General features: G+C 33.1%; 1 protein-coding gene across 2 annotated transcripts; it reads left to right on the plus strand.

Moving 5' to 3' along the window:
* The first annotated feature begins 3,140 nt into the window (after window positions 1-3,140).
* LOC117907743 (eukaryotic translation initiation factor 2D-like) lies at window positions 3,141-17,552 on the plus strand. 2 transcript variants are annotated; one of them, XM_034821390.1, is made up of 9 exons: window positions 3,142-3,389; window positions 6,839-6,950; window positions 11,555-11,745; window positions 11,855-11,949; window positions 12,037-12,456; window positions 13,208-13,316; window positions 14,941-15,586; window positions 16,332-16,466; window positions 17,244-17,552. In XM_034821390.1, exons 1-8 carry the CDS (start codon window positions 3,255-3,257, stop codon window positions 16,451-16,453), a joined length of 1,830 nt encoding a protein of 609 aa, XP_034677281.1. In that variant the 5' UTR covers window positions 3,142-3,254; the 3' UTR covers window positions 16,454-16,466; window positions 17,244-17,552. The 2 variants fall into 2 exon arrangements, with proteins under 2 accessions (XP_034677282.1, XP_034677281.1); XM_034821391.1 differs by lacking the exon at window positions 17,244-17,552 and having other exon boundaries at window positions 3,141-3,389; window positions 16,332-16,468.
* Window positions 17,553-19,151: the final 1,599 nt, after the last annotated feature.

A 19,151-nucleotide genomic window follows, 5' to 3' on the forward strand; every position in this document is an offset into this window, starting at 1 on the left:
CAACTGTAGAGCTACCATTATGAGATTTGAGATCTGAAACATGTACAGACACTTGACAGTTTGCACTAGGACCAGATTGATGGGAAGTGACACTTTGTGAAAGAGAAACTTGAGATGGAGCAGATTTTTGAAGCTGAATTCCCATACCATTGCAGACCAATATGTTTAATAGAGATTCCCATACCATTGCCAACACGAACTTACTCATTGCCATAGTATGGTGTGTGTTCAACCAGATTATTGGCATTTGCAGTCACATGGTTCGAGGCACCTGAGTCTGGATACCAATTAGTATCACAAATGTTTTCCAGTGTAGCCATCAGGACTTGCATGTTAAGCTTGTTGCCACCCTGAATCTATGTTTGAGGTGACTTTTGAAAACTAGGAGTGAAACCAGGGGTATGAGGACCCTGAAAACTAGGATCGTATCCGTAGTAACACCTATCTGTAGAATGACCAATCTTCATGCACACTTGGCATACTAGTTTTTCAGCATTAGCAGTAGCATTATTATTCCAAGTGTTCCAGGATCTCCGACCACCATTGTTAAAACCACCTCTACCTTGAAAACCACCCCTTCCTCTAGGAGAAAAATTACCTCTGCCAAAATTAGGGCTAAACTGATTGTTACTAGTGAAACCTCTACCTTGAGAAAAATTGCCTCTTCCAAAGTTACTCGGACCTTGTGTAATATTAACAGAAGCAGTTTCAGAGTCTAGCCTCTTGCTGTGTTTCTCAATCCTAGCTTCTTGTGCTAATAAAAGAGACTCAATTTCCTCTACTGAATAATCTTCAGTTCGAGAATTAATTGTGAAAAAGAATGTGTCGTATTCACTAGGCAGTCCATCTATGATAGCATCAATGTGATCTTTCACAGAGAGATTCACACCAACAAGAGCAAGTAGATCAACAAAACCACGAATTTTAAGCAAATATTCATTCATACTCAAAGATTCATTTTGGGTGTTCTGAAGCAAGGTTTTATATTGTGAGATTTTAGCACGTGTTTGAGAAGCAAAATATACCTCCAATGCCTTCCAAATTTGAAAAGCAGATTCACAATTTACACACCTCGAAAGAACTCCTTTAGACATTGATGAAAGAAGCCAAGAAACTAAGAGCTGATCTTGTTGTTCCCAATCAAGAAAGTCTTGATTCACTATTCCTCGAGATCGATCTTTTGAACTTCGAAATTTTAGCAGTGGATCATGAACTCCAGTGACAAAGTGCTGAAGATTGTGACCATGAATTGCTAAGAAAATCTGTTTTCTCCATATCAGAAAATTTATGATTTTCCAGCTTAACTGAGGTAGAATGATTGAATGAAATAGGGACAAAATGACTAGAGGAAGAAGAAGCTAGGGTTTGTTGAGATTTCTCCATTACTGAAGTTGAGAGCTCTGATGCCATGTTAGAACTAAGATAATAAAGAGAGAAAGAAGTGAGAAAGAGGGAAAGAAAGGGCTTAGATTCAATCTGGAAGAAATCCTCTGTTTTGGTTTACAGAACAAACCTCAAGATTTATATTACAATAGTTTCTTCTCACTAACTAACTTGCTTACACGTATACAGCACTAACAATCTGTTATAGCAATCTAACATCCTCTTAACGGCTAACAAACAAACAACTGAGTAAACTAACAGTTAACAACTTATTATTTTATAATCCTAACACAAGCTAATACAAAGAACATTAAGTCAAGTCAAGGTAATTTTTACAAGACTTAACACTTACGCAAATGGAATATCATAATAGAACTTGGTTAGGATCTGAAGGGTGTAATCAATGATTTGCAAACTTGAAATTAGATGCACTCCTTTATGATTTTGATACTCTCGTAAGGGACAAGATTCAATTTTGGATTGTTGGAGATTAATAAATAAGAGTTAAGAAATTTATATAAAAACAAAAGTCAATTAATCATTAGAAACAATTTCCCTAAACTCCGATCAATCCTCTTGGTTAATCACCTAGTTAGTCTTCATGCAATTAGGTGACCATTGAGAAACATATCTGCTCAATTGATCGATCGTCCCATGGCAACCCATTCGGCCACGTGCTGGGGCACCATTGTTTGTATCTTTGGTCCCTGCTCCATTAAGCTCCGATTCTCAAAATACAACACATTCTCCATGAGGCTTATTTGAATATCAAGGTTTCAAAACTAACATTTTGAAGTTGTAAACCGAACTACTGAGAACATCCCGTTCTCAAAACTTCAAAAATTAGTTTTAACAACCTCCGGTTTGATGGAAGTATTTTTTCTAAAGTGTTTTTAAAAGTATCATCCATCCGATGTTACATTTGAAAAACATTATTATACATGGTTTTTCAACTCTATTATTAATTTCTCAATTTTTTAAAAATATTTTTTAAATTTTATCAAACATGTAAAAAAGTGTTTTAACATCTTTAATATTTAAAAGATAAAATTTTTTAAAGTATTAAAAAATTAAAAACATTTTCTACAATCACTGTTAAACGTATTTTTAAAATTCATTTGATTGTGGTTTTAGGAAACACTTTTAACATTTTTAATATTTAAGAATTTTTATTTTTCAAATATTATAAAAATTAGAATACTTCCAAAAATTATTATCAAATACATTCTATTTTCTTTTTTTAAAAAATAAATTTTAATTTAAATGCACTTCCTATAATCATTGTGAAAGACAATCTAAATTTAGAATCAAAATGAGTAAATATTGAACTAATTTTTGAAATAATTGATTTTTTAAATACCATTAAAAGTGATTTTTTAAAAAGCTACCATAAAAATAAATTCACCTATCATGAAATTAAAAATGGATTAATTTCATCTAAGTTTATTTTTATTTTTAAAAATAAATTTTAAAAAATGGGTACCTTCTTTATGGCTCTCTTTTTAGAATTTGATTATCCAAACAAAAGTAAGCTAAATTTAAAATGAAAGTAAAAATAAAAAAATCAATATCTGTAATCTTTTATTCTTTTAAACAAACCAATAATATAATTGCTTCATTTGTGGATACTAAATCATGCTATAGTCCGTAATGAAAAAAATAAAATAAAAATTTATTTATATATTCTCAAGGTACAACTAAAACAAGCACCAGGTTACAAGGTACAACACTATAACGTCCAATCCCATCAGCACCCACCGCCACTGGAAAACCCGTATAAATTTCCAGAACCTTCAACTTCGTTGCAAGCCTTCAATCGATTCAGAGGGACATAGAGTCCTCAAAACGAAACGTTTTGCGGAGAGCACACTATGTTTAAGAAATCGTTGGAGGCGAAGTCGCAGCAGCGGTTGTCCGGCGCAGACCGCAAAAAGCTGAAGCGAACAATCAAAGAGCGATTTCGTAACGCCTCCGATTCTGAAATCGATTCGATTCTTCCTCCTAAGGTATACGAAATTGCTTCTATTTGGTTTTTTATCTTGTTTATTTGATCAATTCGATGTGTTAGAGTGGTTAGTTGTCTGTTTGGCTGTTCAGAAAATGCTGTGAAGTGAAAATATTATATTTTTGATTTGGAAACTACCGTTTCTTTGAATTTGAAACTGGATTATGCGTTTTGTGGTGTGTAAGTATTGAATAATGACTGAATTGGATACTCGGGTTGTTGGTTGCTTACACCGTGGTTTGAATGGAGGAAAGGAAAGGAAATTTGGAGAGGATTTGGAACCAAATTGCTGACATTGTGGTATATAACTGAATGATTGTTAGAAAGGAATTCAATTAATGGAAGGGAAATGAGATCAATTGGATTGCTTATCATTTGATGAAACTGAAATGTGAATGATTCTTTATGTTCGTCTTGATTGGCACTAGAGGAGACTGAAATGAAGATGCTTTTTTTTTTTTTTTAATACTTGTTTAATCATTATTCTCTACCTTTGAGAAGCACTATTGTTGAATAAATGTAGAAGAACTAAAGCAATTTATTTTCAATAATAATTTATACACTTTTAAGAAATATTTATATAAGTTAAATAGTTGTTATTAGTTAGTTAAGAGTATCAACATAGCTATCATAAAACATGAATACTATTATTTGCAATCAACTAATCAACTCTTATAAATAGCAGTAATGCTTAAAATATCCTCATTTTTTTACTCAAGTATCAAAGCAAATTGCTCGAGTTAAGACATTTTAGAGTTGTTCATTTTAACTCTTATAAATAGCAGCAATGCCTAAAATATCCTCATTTTTTACTCAAGTATCAAAGCAAATTGCTTAAGAGTTGAGACATTTTAGAGTTGTTTGTTTTTTTTTACTTATCACTTCTTCAAGACAATTTTATTTTAACAGAAAAAATGATTTTTTTTTAATAATTTGATCAAAAAGTTACTTTTTCTCCCTTCTATTTTCAACCTTTAACTTTGTTATAATACCCTCCAATTTCTCACATAAAATAAAACTGGGTTCCTTTTTGAAAATTTTGGATAACTCTTGTTTTAAAAACTAATTAATCTGCCTTAATTTCTTGCAATTTGAATAAAAAATGAATTTTGCATAAATTAGCAAAATTGTCATCCACAAAAAAACTGAAAATGAAAATAGCTTTTATTTTTGTTTTATTTTTTTCTCTTGTTTCCTAATAAATTGGATCTAAAAATTCAAATTAATTTTAAAGGTCACAAAATTCCAAATCAAAACAGAAATTCTACTACTTGTAGCAATTATTTTTGCTCAAAATTCATCCAATTTTCAATGAAATTATATTCCATAAATCTATGTAGACTTCTCATTCAAAAATGAAAATAAACAACACTAGAAATAAGAAATTTCTGTTTAGAAATGAATTTACTACAAATTTTCAAAGTTCAATTTCTTGCTGTACAATAAGACCAAAATAAATTAACATGTAAAAATAAATATATTTAACACTTCACAGTATTTGGACACTAATAAAAGTCAACAACTTAACATTTAACAACATTGACATTAGTAAAAATCAAACGGTCTAAATACTTAATGTTTAGTTCTATTTGGATTTAAGTCAAATTCAAATATATTATTCAGACAATGAAACAAACACCACCTAAATGAAGGAACAAACCCTAATCCTATTTAATTTCTCAGTCCAAGGTATCAAGTCAAACTGATTTTTGAATTCATGGGGAGTGATACTTAGTGGCAACAATGCATTTTTCATTGCAAACAATGTTTATGCAAAACTCGGAACACCAGCTATGGAGCTTCAAAATCTGTTAAATGAAAAAAAAAAAAATTAAAATATGAAGAAAATCTAATAGATCATAATTCAGCTAATTGGCATGATAAATCAAAAGAGATAGAGAAGATGATGGCGGAGAGGGAGGAAAAACATACCAACCTAGGTAAACAAAGAATGGTGGTGGTAGTTTGGAAAATTGGGATTTTATTTAAATTTCAAATTCTCTCATATCCATCTTTTTCCGCAAAAATTGAAAGCATTTAGAACTTCTAGCTAAATTATTTTATTTTATTTTTCCAAAGCTAATGTTGCTAGACCTCTCTACATTTTGAGATTTATGAAACTTGGTACAATTTTCCTCTTTCTCTCTCTCTCTCTCTCCCTCTCTCTAGCATCATTGTCATCCTTTCTTTTGTTCTCTTTAATATCATCATCTATTATTTAAACTGCTTCTTTTATTTTTATTTTTATTTTTTTAAGGGGAATTATATTTGCATCCACCCTATTTACACGTCCACTTAAAAATAATTATCTTATTAATACATTCACCTACAATTTTAAAATACCTAAAACACCTTTCCCATTCTTCTCTCTCGCACCAATATTCTTCTTTCTTTTTTCTCTCAACTTATTTTTTCTCAACCATGAACCCTAAGAGAAATCTATTTTTTCTTCAATACATTTTGTTTGAATCCATATAATATAACGCATAAATATCTTTGAGCTTATTTTTTTATGTAATTTTTAACAAAAAGTTTGTTGTAAAAATAGTTGAAAAACAATTAGGAAGAATTTTGCAATAATTTAGAAGTGAGAAATTGTGAAAAGGTGCAATAGAAATGAAAAAAAAAAAAAAAACCTCATTTCGTGGTGTTTGAACTTGGAAGGCCAGACACAGTGGAGAGGTCCAGACAATGAGGAGATGTCTGATATTGGAAGGCTAGACACAACATAAATATTGGGATGTAAAGGGCGAACAAAGTTCAATTGTTTGGTAGATAGAGTGTCCAGATGTACAGTTCCAGATGCTTATAAAACTGTCAGGACATACAGTTTCAAACATTCTAAGTATATTTGGAAGTACAGTGCTAGACATTTATAAAACATTTGACCTTGTAACATTGAATGCCATCTGCGATACCTGATTCTTCCAACTCAAAAAATGCGAAAAGAAATGCAAAAAATTATTTAAAAGACATACCTCTGCACTTGTACTATCATTGAAGATGATTATATGTTTTTCTTGATAGCATTTACATGCTGACAAAGAAGAAGCTCTTTCAAAGTTCTAGGAGGCACCTAAGAAATGTAGAATAAAGAAAAAAATCATGGGCTACAACCTGAAGCAACTAAGCAGTAAATTAACTTGAATATAGATAAGTTCAAACTTTGAATTAAGCATAGGCACCAAGGAAATGAAGTTTTTCCATGGAATATCAAAACCAAGCATGTGCTATATTCCACATGATTTTGAGAGTTTTGAATTTTGGTTAGACAAACACAGCCTAGATGGTTTTTCCTATCTTAGTTTGCAATTTAGTCATTATTTGATGTTCTAGTGTCACACATCTTTATGATGCTTAATGGGAAACATTCTTTTAATGTTTATGGCACTGAATTGTTGTTGGCCAAATGATTGACTGCTTATCATTGATGTGTCATTTATGTTTCAGGCTGAGATAACAATTGTGAAGTTACAAAATCGAGTTCATTTGTATGGTGTGGAAGGTGGTTTTCCTATGTTTTTTGACATTGATGGGCGAGGAACAGAAATATTCCCAACAGGTGGTTGACAATTTATTAATTCTTGGTTAAATTCTATATCTTCTTTTCTTGATTCATTCTTTTAGCTACAAAATGTTGCTCTTTTATTTTGTTATAGATTATTGATGCTACCATTGAAAAGCTAACTTGAAAGCCACTTTCTTTCTGCATTGTTTGCTATGATGCATATTCATAGAAAACAAGTTGCCTATACGAAGATTAACTTGATTCCAGAATTCATTCCTTTTAAAGTTGAATTAGAACGAAATGTCTTTCATTCATGAATTAAACTCCACAATGCTAGGAGGCATTTAGCCCCATCCTTTCTTTCTGAAAAAAATGCCCTTGTCTAACATTTCTTTTAATCGGATAATTTTCTCTTTACACGACCTTATGCTTAATAAGAGGGTCCCTTTCTTGTCCATCCTCTTGCAATGACTTCAACATTCTCAAAACTACCAGACGTAGCACCCTTTCCTTACCCTCCTTATGCATAGAGGAATGACTGGAGATTTTCTAATGAGTGTACTTTTGCATTAATGATATTTCTAAACCTATCATGCCTACAGAAAGCCAATTTACTCATAAGGTTCCTCTGATACTCCCAATTTCTCATTGGATTTAAATTTCCTAAAGAGAAAGTCTATTTCGAATTCCTTGACTATTCACAATTTTAATCGGCATTGTGAAAAGAGACGTGATGCATACATGCACATCTTCAAACCGTATCACTTTTTAATATGGCAAAAGACCAGATTTGGACTCATCCTAGAAACCAATGGCTATCTTATTCTATTGTTTCAATTGGCCTTTTAAAAGAAACAATGGAACAAAGGTATATGAGTATTATGTTTATTATAGTCAATAAAAAAATGAGGATTGCATTCATTATGGTTTGATAAGATTGAGGTTATGGATGATGTATTCAAATCCATTGTGGGTTATGAGCTTTTCAATATTATCCCTGTGGATTGTTCTATGGGGTGAGGGCTTGTTGTTTAGGTATTGAAAGAAGGGTTAGTAATACCTAATGGACTCTTCCTTAAGATGTAAGCCTTGATCTCTGCTTCAATTAGTGCAATGCGTAATGTGTTGTATAGGTGTGTCATTATTAGAGATTGGAAGGGCAAGCTGATTTGAAGCTTTGTTAAGCTAACTATTATTTCCATTGAAAGGTCTAAAAGATGCTTCACCAATGGTAAAAGGGACCTCTTGATGGAATGTGATTCTTTGGTGGTGATCCAGGGTGGGAGGATCCCTGTAGCAAAATTAGGGTACAAGTAGGATTTTGGACTTATCTAAGGATCGTTCATTTGGAAGCCTAGATTAGCTAATTTAGAGGTTGCTATCTTAGCTAAGATTGTTGGGGATGTCCTTCTTCCTTGAGTCTTTTGGGTTGGGTTTAGCCTTCATAGTTTAGTTTTTGTTTTTTGTCTTTTTCATTCTAAATCAAAAGATTCTTATTAAGCATGAAACTTTCCTAATCAACCACATGATAGCTTCGCAACCCAGAGAAACAACTGTTTTTTAAAGAAGCTTAAGAAAGGAGGGAGACCTACGGTTAGAAGTAGGGCAAGGGGGAACTTTTTGAATCATATTTAGAAACCTGCCTTTTGAATTCATCATAATTTATTAGCTTATTGAAGACACAAAATTCCTCTGAGATTCTGATGGGGACAGGTGGCAACCATCTTTGTGGAAGGAAGATTTAGAAGTCTTGAGACCTAATAGCTTAGTGCGCATCTTGTATGAACTTCTAACAAAGAAATGGGATAATATCGCTATTCCAACAAACTTCTTCAAGCTAAGGAGGTTTTTGGAGGAGCGATATCCAATATTTAGAGTGCTTTTCAAGGAAGACAAATTTTGAATGTTGTGCTCATTGCAAGTGAAGCTTTAGATTCAAGATTGAAGAGCTCTAAACAAAGTGTCTTTGTAAACTAGATATGAAGAAGGACTATGACCATGCCAATTGGGATTTTCTCATAGCAAGATGGATTTTGGATTGGTTGGATTATGTAGTATATTTCAATGCTAGATTCTTTGTATTGGTGAATAAAAGTAGTGCTAACTTTTTTTAGAGTTTGAGGGTTTGATTAAATTTTAGCCCAAGAATTGCTTATGAGTCTTGTCAAAGGATCATAGGTGTTCTTATTTTTAATGTCATCAATTTCTTATTTTTGAAAATTCTTTTAATTTTGTTTTGGTTATGTTGATTTCCAAGCTTTATTATTACTCAAAGGAGTCTTATGGTTTTAGGATTGTAGCATATGAAGCTGGTCAAACATATGAAAATTAATGAAAGCGGAACCTAGGTGTGAAGCCTGAGGTTTTCAGGAGTGGTTCCTTGAGTCCCACTAGTGTCATAGTAGTCATTGATCTATCATTTCTCTTTTACTTTTTTGGTTTGCATCAATTTTGGTATCAGAGCAGCCTGGATGATGATTAAATTATTAGAGGAAGGTTATCTGATAGTCAATGTGATAAGATACTGCTAATTTGGGTGATGGAGCAACTTGGTTACCTGGAAGAGTGGAGAGTAGACGGTTCACTAGTTCTTTTGTCAGGCGCATTCTAGCAGTCTCAAAATTGAGGAAGAAGATTAGAGGTGAACATTTATATTTTTTAGATGTTAGTTTGGCGCAGAAACCAATCATGCAAACTTATTATTGAGTCATTGGCACTGACGGTTGCATAAACATTGTCTCAACATCCACAATCTAGCACCTCTAGTTTCCTGTTGAACTAAACCACAACCATACAAGGTAGCATGGATAACAACATTTCTATTCCTGTAAGCCAATGCTACCTTGTTTCTCTTTTCTGTGGCCTCTTTAGCAATTCTATTTGGTGTGACATTCTCACTATGAAAGTGCTCAATAGCATTCTCGATCGTCCTTGACTTTATGATCTGGATGTGCATCATTGTGGGAAAGAAAATATGTATAATTTCATGTTAAAAAACAGAAAAGTTGTGCTGAAGCCAATGACTGTTGCTAAAATGACCATTGTTAAGTAGGAAAGTCGACATAGGTTATGCATGTCATGAAGAATTCACTTCACATTCTTATTAAGAAGTTTCAACTGGAAAGCAAGGAAAATGGGGTTACAATGTGAACAAGGCCTGAATAATATCCTGAAGATGCTTAAGACAAAATCTACAAAATTCTTCAAGAAAATAGGCTCTGATTTTTATGTACTTGGCTTGCTAGAAAAAATGTGCATTAGTAACATCTTCAATATGTAGGCCTTTGCCCTATACCATGGCTCTGAAACCGCTATATCAAATGATGATCAAAATGCTCATCTCCCACCAGCCGCTTGATTGAAAGAGGAGATTGAAGATGTTCATACCAAATTGCTTCAACTAGAGGAGGGGGTTATCAAAAGTATCTTGTGAAATAGTAGGGACGATCACATCCTGATTATACCCAGATCATAGATAATGAATTTCAGCAATTGAATTGCACTCCTTATGAGAAATTCCATGCTTTTGGGTTGAGTTTTCCTAAGCCAGGGAGAGTTGATGAAGACAAGTGGCAACGACCACCTATGAAAGTTTACCAAAGGCATAGAAAGCTAAGACCCAAATTTTGATTTGGCATACTTTGGATGATAATGGGCTTAGTTGAGATGTTATGTAATTTAATGTGGAGTTCAACCCATAGCTGTTCTGCAGAAATCGTTTCTCGGCCCAAGAGTTTTTACAAGTCTAGTTAGAGGGTGATAAGTGTTGTTCTTTTCAGTGTCATTAATGTCTTAATTTTTCAAGAGTGTATTGATTTTGTCTATCAGTTAACAAGCTTTATTGTTACTGTGATTTGTTCCAAATAGTTGAGTCTTAGAGTTTTAGTGTATGAAGTTGGTCAGACTTTAAATTAATGAATGAAAAACATGGAACATTCTACTGCTTAATGTTATCTTGTTTGTGTGATTTAAACTGAAGCTATGCGTGAAAGTGTAGGAAGAGTGATTCTTAGAGTCCCACTAGTGTGATACTAGTCATCCATCTATTGTTTCTCCTTCACTTTCCCCATTCTCCATCAGATTAAAAAGGAAGCATTCCTGAGGGTAACTTCCTTATGACTTCAACCATTAACCCCTTGTACTTTGTGTGGTTTTACCTTGCCATTTTCTTCCTGGAACTTGTGAAGCTTGCCTAATGTTTTGTTTTATTTTATGTGGATATATTTGACTCTAGCTTCTCAATAATAGCTTGCGAGAAACTTGTAAGTTAACAATAACATCCTGCTGCTAGATAAGTCACATATTGGGTGGAAGTTCCTTGAAATTGGTGGGACAATTTCTCTGGTTCTTAAAGACAAGGATTATAATACATAGATATTAGTGCAATTTCATATGACCTATCTGTGTTTGGGTTTTCTTTTATTGGAAGCCTGTATATGTATGAAAAATGTTGTGGGAAGCTCTCTTTTCTTTGTCACTTTTACATTTAATAAATATTTTTTGCCCTCTAAAAAGTGTCATTTGAAGGATAGCTTGAAAATAAACCTTGCCCACTCGGATGCCTGTGCTTTCTTGTTAACTTAGAACCTTAATTCAATTATGTCTTGAAAATTGACATAATTATCGGTCCTGATTGTACTCCTTTTCCACTATTGTAGTTTATGCCCTCTGGAAGGTTCCTGATCTTTTGCCTGCTTTCATCCTGAAGGGGGGTGAGGTTTCTCGTTTTGTCATTGGAGGTGCTGATCTGATGTTCCCTGGTATTAGCATTCCTGCTCAAGGGCTACCTTCATTTGCAGAGGGGGAGCCTTGGGCAGTTAAAGTTCCAGGCAATCTGGCTCCAATTGCTGTATGTTTATTCAATTTTTGACTGCTTTTACATCTCAATCTGTCTTGAGTGGTGATCTAATTGGATAAGCTCACTAGTAGGTTACCGCTGAATTTTGAAATTTTTGCAGGTTGGGACCACAACTATGAGTAGCACTGCAGCATTAAAAGCTGGTCTGCGTGGAAAAGCTTTGAGAATAACTCATTACTATCGAGATTCACTCTGGCAAGTATAGGGGAAACTGGATTTGATTGCAATTAATGGTTTAAATTGTTCTATGATTGATATTCTGCTTGGGAATTATTCTTGCAGGGAATTAGTTGAGGGCCATTATGTGCCAAATGCAGGATTTTTAGAAGATGTTGTGTTTGAAGATCCTTCTTTGTCATCAGCTTGTCAGGCTTCTGATTCATGCGAAGGTGTTAATGAGGCTTCAAGTGATCCACAAAACGACATTAGCAATAAAAAAGAGGGTGAATCTGTTGATGTCTTGGATCTAACTTCGGAAGCTAACCCATCTTCAACAGCACAGCTTGATGTTAGCAATGATCCTGCTGAACAAATAACTGCCAATGTGGATGATCTGAAGGTAACTGATGAGGAGTCAAATGTTGAGGTTCATCACACTCTATCCACTGAAGATGTGGATGCACTTTTAGACAAATGTCTGTTGCAAGCCTTGCATACAACGGTTAAAGATAAAGACCTTCCAATGCCTGGAAGCACATTGTGGTATGTTACATATGGCAACTCCTGTGCATGAATTCTCCTGGGGGTGGCACTGTGACCTTATTATGGAGATGAAATTGGATATTATTGCTAAAATCTCCTGGTGGAATTAAACTTGGATTGACCGTCAAGCTGTTTTGATGACTGGATCACAGGTTTAACCAGTCCAACCATGAGTTGGCTTGGTTGATCCAGTTTGTATTAAAAGGAAATGGATAAGAAAAGTTTGAACATGTAATAGAAGCATGAATTAGGTTGCATTCTTAATTTTCACATTAAAGTTTCCAAGCTGGACTCACATTTCAGACCTTCAAATTTTCTTTTTGAAGTAAAACATTAATGAAATGCTTTCAGTGTGATCTGTACTATTTTAGTGGCTGATTGCCAGTTCAAATCCCCAAGCTGTCTGATAACATGTTCTTAAATACATGAACTCTGTGTGTGTCCCCTTCATTTACAAATCAGAAACCATAAATCTTGATTAAATCTTACAGAGACTGTTTTCCTGGTGAAGCAATTTTTTATGATGTCTTTTTGTTGATTATGAATTGTTGCAACCCAAACCACCATAAAGAAAACTGGACAAATAGTAGGTATAATAACATTAAAATATGGAAACTTAGGGTTGGGAAATCATTGAATCTTAGAAACTACTTTTTTAAAAAAGAAAAATCTACGAATGTTTTAGTTCATTTGAGTACATTTCATTTATGTTTTTTAGAAATAATGTTATTTGTTTGTGGTGCTGCTGCAGGGCAGGCCATGTATTACCTTGTAGGCCTTCAGGCATCACACTTGATATAAAAAAGTCATCCTACAAGAAATTATCAAAGTGGCTACAGGCTAAATCCTCCACAACATTGGTGTGTCTCTTTTCTCTTCTCTTAAATTCGTTCAGATATAAAATATATAACAATAAAAAAAACATATAAAGTGTGTATGTTCTGTACCAAAGATTGTGAAATGGAATCATATAATGCTGTTTGGTTGGGATTTTTTTTTTTTTCATATTTCATTTCTGATAAAGTGAGATCTATAGTCAAGCTGGTCATTTTGATTTTTGGCATGGAAACCTTTTATTCGTTTTTCGAAAAAGGAAAACTTTTCACACTCATGATAGATAACAGTTGCCTCGCCTTTATTCTTCTGTGGTTCTGGATGATTGTGAATTTTCCTCTTAGTCTTGCATCTGTCCAGTTGTGAGAGGAGATAAACTGAAGTCAAGGATGCTGCCCAATAACTTGGGATGTTTCTCCGATTGAGAATTTAGACATGTTCAAGACTCTGCATGTATTTATGCAAACTACTTTAGAATAAAAAACCAACATGATAGAGAATACTCTTTAACTGAGCTACCTTAGTTTGGTGGTTCTCTTGATCAACCAGCAAACTATTGACAGGGGCTTGCTGAAGTTTTTGCTTCCTCTGTTATAGATATGGTTGTTTTTGTTGATGGCTTATAGCTTGGTGGTTTTTATATATGGGTGGAGCACATCAAGTTGGAGTTTTGGTTCACAAGGTTCTACAATTAATTGACGTGTGAAATCATACTTGGCCATTTTTTGATATGACATGACCTAGTAGGTTAAATTTAGTAGTTTTAGCTCCTAGCTGTCAGAAGGACATTGTGGAGTAACAGTTCAGGTTAGGTGTGGTATTTTGTTCAGGTTACATCAGCTTGCAAGAAAGCCTTACTGAACTGAGTGAGGCTTGAAGTTAGATAGAATTGGGATCTTCCATTTCTTGACTAAAAGTTGTTTCAGTGGATCCTTACCTAAACCTGCAGCCCACAATTTATCATTAGTTTTGTTCATCTCTGGCACAGAGTTGGAATATATAGAAATAAGACCAAAATTATCTGCACTTTATTGATTATAGCCAATGTGGTTTAAACAACTAAAAGTAGTTGGGCTAACAAACTGTTACCTGGCCAAACAAGTACTAAATAGGCCAAAGAACATTTGCCTTCCAACTCAGGAGAAACCATTACCTTTTTTATAGCACTATCAAGCCGCTTATTAGAGCACTTCCAAATTTTAATCAGAGGCAATCTTCAAAGACTGCTATATTCTTATTGAACATTTCTTGAGAGTTTAATTGAAATAGAAGTGCTTATTGAGGCATCAAATTTTAGGATTAAGACTGTTAGATCATCTTGAATGTTCACCTTTCTGAAAAGGTTGAAGTTCTGTTTGGTTCCTTGGTAAGATTTAGAACTATGAATGGATGAGCTTATGAGAAAATTGAATGGATGATGAGAATAGAAAGCTTTGACTTTGATACTTTAAAATTGTATTAAATTTTAATGAGAGATGCCTTTGGTTCTCAGTTTGGTTACGTTTTATGCATGAAAATAAATGTGTGGTTCCGAATCTTGTCACACTTTAAGAGAGGGTTAGTACCACTAAATCAAGATTAGTAACTTACCTTTATTGAATTTGCTAGTGAACTTATTTTGGTTTTCTGTTGATTCTACCACATGGACAGATTTCAGTAAAAGAGGATAAACATAAAAAAGAGGTGGTATTAAATTCTGTCAACCGCAATCATCCAGAGTACACATCTTTCAGGCCTGAGAAACGGCAAGCAGAAAAAAGTGATCAGACCAGTGACCATGCTGCTAGTGAAAGTCGATCACATAAAACACTTGAAGTGGCTGAGATATACAAACCGAGTGTGCATGTCAATCCTATTTTTGCTTCTGTGGGAGTTGATACGGGGAAACTGTTCAGTGCCTCTGAAGCCACCGATATTGTCTTCAGATATATTGAGAAAGAAAATCTGGTCAAACCAACAGACAAATCCATGGTGGTATTAGATGCAATATTATGCGATGCTTTGTTCAAAGGAGCTATTAAAAAGGGATCAACTTACCCAACTGCAATTCATAAGAAGGACTTAGGACATACCTTCGTGAATCGCATGCAAGCTCATCATGTAGTGACAAGAGGAGGTGAGTCAGTTGTTCGCAAAGGTGCCCTTAAAAATATTCAGATAATGACAGAACGGAGGCAGGGTAACAAGAAGGTGACTAAAGTCTCAGGGTTTGAATCATTCTTGATGGATGCTGAAGCTTTGGCATCAGAGTTGCAGAAGAAATTTGCTTGCAGTACATCAGTGGCAGAACTACCAGGTATTTCCTAAAATGTCTTGTTATTATTATTATTATCATTATTGTATTGTTGTTATTATTATTTGCATGAACGTTGTTTAGGAAATAATCCCTACTCTTAAGATGGCCTTGTTTTTGATAATTAGGTTTAGAAATGTTATTTTGGTCCTCTTTGTTCCCAATTACAATATAGCTTTTTAAGGATTTGAACATATCATTATGGCATGTAATATAGGAATTCAAATTTGTTGTTAATTTCCCATATTTTTGTAAGATTAAATGTGCCCATGTGTTGCACTTGGCATTGGTCATGATTTTGCTCAGCCAAATTAGAGAAAAATGGTTAGAAACTAAAAAGTATGTATTCACCAAATGGTAAAAATCCCATCTATAATTGTTTGCTAATGTCATCCTCATTAGTCATCCATCTTTAGCAGCACACATAAGTTTTTATGAATTTACACTGACACATTTAAAAAAATAAATAAAAAATTCCTGTAATATGTATCTTATGTCACCAGGGGAGCTGGAAAGTTGATCAATTCATTACGTGGTCTTCTGATATACATTTTTTCTTTTTTCTTTTTCTTTTTTTAAATTATCCTGTAGTATGCATCTTGTATTAATTGATGGCCTGGAGATATTTGTAGAGCTCAATCTGACATTTAGCTGCTATCTTCTTGGATTCAGCTAATCTGCTACATGTCCCCTCAAATATATGTTCTATGTTAATTTGAGATTGTTGTTTTCATTTTGCCCTTTTCAGGTAAGAAAGGACATGAAGTTCTGGTTCAAGGAGGTGTGATTGAAGATCTGGCAAAACATCTAGTTGAACAATATGGAATCCCAAAGAGATACATTGAAGTGCTTGATAAAACTAAGAAATGAGGACTTGGACACGGTTTGTAGTCTCCTCCCATCAATCTTTCATACAAACTTCTTGAATAGCATGTGGTTCAGCATCTCACTATTCATTAGTTCATGAAATTAGGTATATGAATTTTTGTTCTTATTTTTATTTTTCTTCTTGAAGTTAAATGAGATACATAATTTGATCTATTCTAAGGACTCCATGTTATAGTGATCATACAAGGGGCCCTCATGCCACCCATTTACTGTGATTTTCTAATACTTCTTCAACTGCCATAATTTGATATCGAATATTAGGGTGGGATAATTTCACTCTGATTTTAATTGTCCTCTAGTCATGTTGCCCATTGCCGGAATCTGCACTGAGCAGTACAGTATCATTTAGTCATGAAAAAATGGTGACCTAAGTTCATCACAGTGCTATAGGCATTCTAAAAGTATTCTAGTAACAGAAATAATGTAGAAGCATATGGTCAATATGTCATGTTCCTTACCCAAAGAGAATTGAAAGCCCCTGGATGCTTGAGCTTCTGGGGGTTCTAGAACATGTCCATTAGAAAATTACATCGACTATGAGGAAAAGATTCTTGTCATCGAGAGTGAAATTATGTGTGATAGGGTTCCACCTACCTTTACTTTGCTAGGTCAGATCATATCTTGTGGGATATTTAACTTATAGATTTAGCTCCTAAACTCCATGAAAGTATACTCAAAGAATATTTCATTTGAAAAAATGTTTGATGCTTTCATATATTTATCAGAAAGGCAAGGAAGTCCAATGCTCCTCACTCTTAAAATGCACTTTCAGGTAAGAAAGTTCCCAGGGAGGTTTTGATTGGAGGAGTGTCAATGATCAAATCACAATATCCTGTCAAGTATTCCATCTGGAGTTGCATTGAAATGCTTGATATTAGCCCAGAAAAGAGAACTGCAGAGTTGGTATATCTTTCTTCAATTTGCTTTTTATCACATTTTACCTTTTGGCTTTGACTCAAAAGAAAAAGAAAGACCTGGCTTGTCATTATACCAGTTTTCCTTTGTATCTTAGTATGGTTGAATTGTGTTGCTATTTTTTATTTAATTAATGCAGTTGACGTTGAGACATGCTATTTTAGTATTTTAGCATTTATAGTTTATAAAATTGATTCAATGTGAAGAATTTCATCTTTGAATTTGTATATTAGGGATTTACATTTCTTCACTTATTTGGATTATTGAAGGGATATGGCTACTCATATGTTCTTAGGCCCAGGAAGGCTGAGTTTTGGTTCCTGGAAAGTATTAACAAAGGCTAGGACAAATAATAGCAAGGAAAAAGGTAGGAAAAAAAAACCCTTTATTTTATTTTTTATTTTTTTTATTTTTTTAATTCTCCTTAATTTTTTTTTTCAATTTTTTTTTCTTCAAACCTCGGAAGCTAAATATAGCCTAAAGGATTAACCTAAAACTAGGGCCAGCCAATCCCTAGAACTTTGCTATTATGAAAATTATGTTCCAAAGCAATATCTTTATATACTTTTTTTTTTTTTTTCTCAAATAAGAACTATCATGAGGTGGAAACTAAAAATTTAGAAAGCAAAAGCTTTCCGTCCTAGCCTCCTAGGAATGGTGTCAAAGCCATTTTTTTTTGTCCACTTGTCTTATATGCACATAGAGAGAGGACTGCTTTGTATATTATGCGTGAATAAAGAAAATTTAAATTATTAAATATTTATTTTTCAATTTATCTTGAGTATTATGTTTTTAATCTTTAAATAATTAACCATTTGAATTATTATTTGTTGAGTGAAAAAAAATTCTAATACCAATTTGTTATGTGCTGGTGGAAGTTTTAATATAAACATGTTAGTTGAAAAATGTAAAGATAAAACAATCATTTTGCATGAAGTTTTAATGTAATTCAAGCAATCATGTCTATCCTAATAAATATTATAAAAAATAAAATAAAATATAATTATTAAATTTCTAAAATATATTATATTATCATAAAAAAATAAAATCAAATATAATTATTAAGTTTCTAAAATATATTATATTATCCCACACTCGTACCTTAAATCACAAGTCTTCTCAATCCAATATCTCTATATCTCAATCCAATATCTCTATCCATATATAAGTTTATTTTCATTTCATAATTTTTTCTTTTTATGATTTAAAATATTTATAAGGATATTCATAATTTTTTTCCAACATTATCTCCCATCTCCCATGGAAGCCACTTGCATTTAAAAAAAATAAATGACACTAAAAATTAAGTTTGGAAGCCACTTGTATTTAGAAAAAAGAACACTAAAATTATGTTTGGTTTTGATTAAAGTACAAAATAAAGAAGAAAAATAAAAAATTAAAAGAAAAAAACATGAAAGAAAATTAATATATTTTAAAATTATTTAATTTTTTATATAAAATAAAAAAATAAATGAAATGAATTTGAAATAGAATATAAGAATAATTTGTTAATTTAAAAAGAAAATTATTTTCACAAATATCTGTCTCACTATTCGTTCTCCCTCACTGTTCACCTCGTATAGCCACGATACAAGCCCATTGCCATGTATTCCATCAAGATATTCCTATCAACTTTTCTAGTTCTATACGGAAATATAATATTATAATAATATATATACAACATTCTTTAAAAAGAATTAATAAAGTGGGACACATTCCACTAATTACAAATATATCGCAATCTACTCCGAACTTGTTTTTGTAT

This window comes from Vitis riparia, chromosome 18 (assembly GCF_004353265.1).
Source record: "Vitis riparia cultivar Riparia Gloire de Montpellier isolate 1030 chromosome 18, EGFV_Vit.rip_1.0, whole genome shotgun sequence".
NCBI classification, from domain to species: domain Eukaryota; kingdom Viridiplantae; phylum Streptophyta; class Magnoliopsida; order Vitales; family Vitaceae; genus Vitis; species Vitis riparia.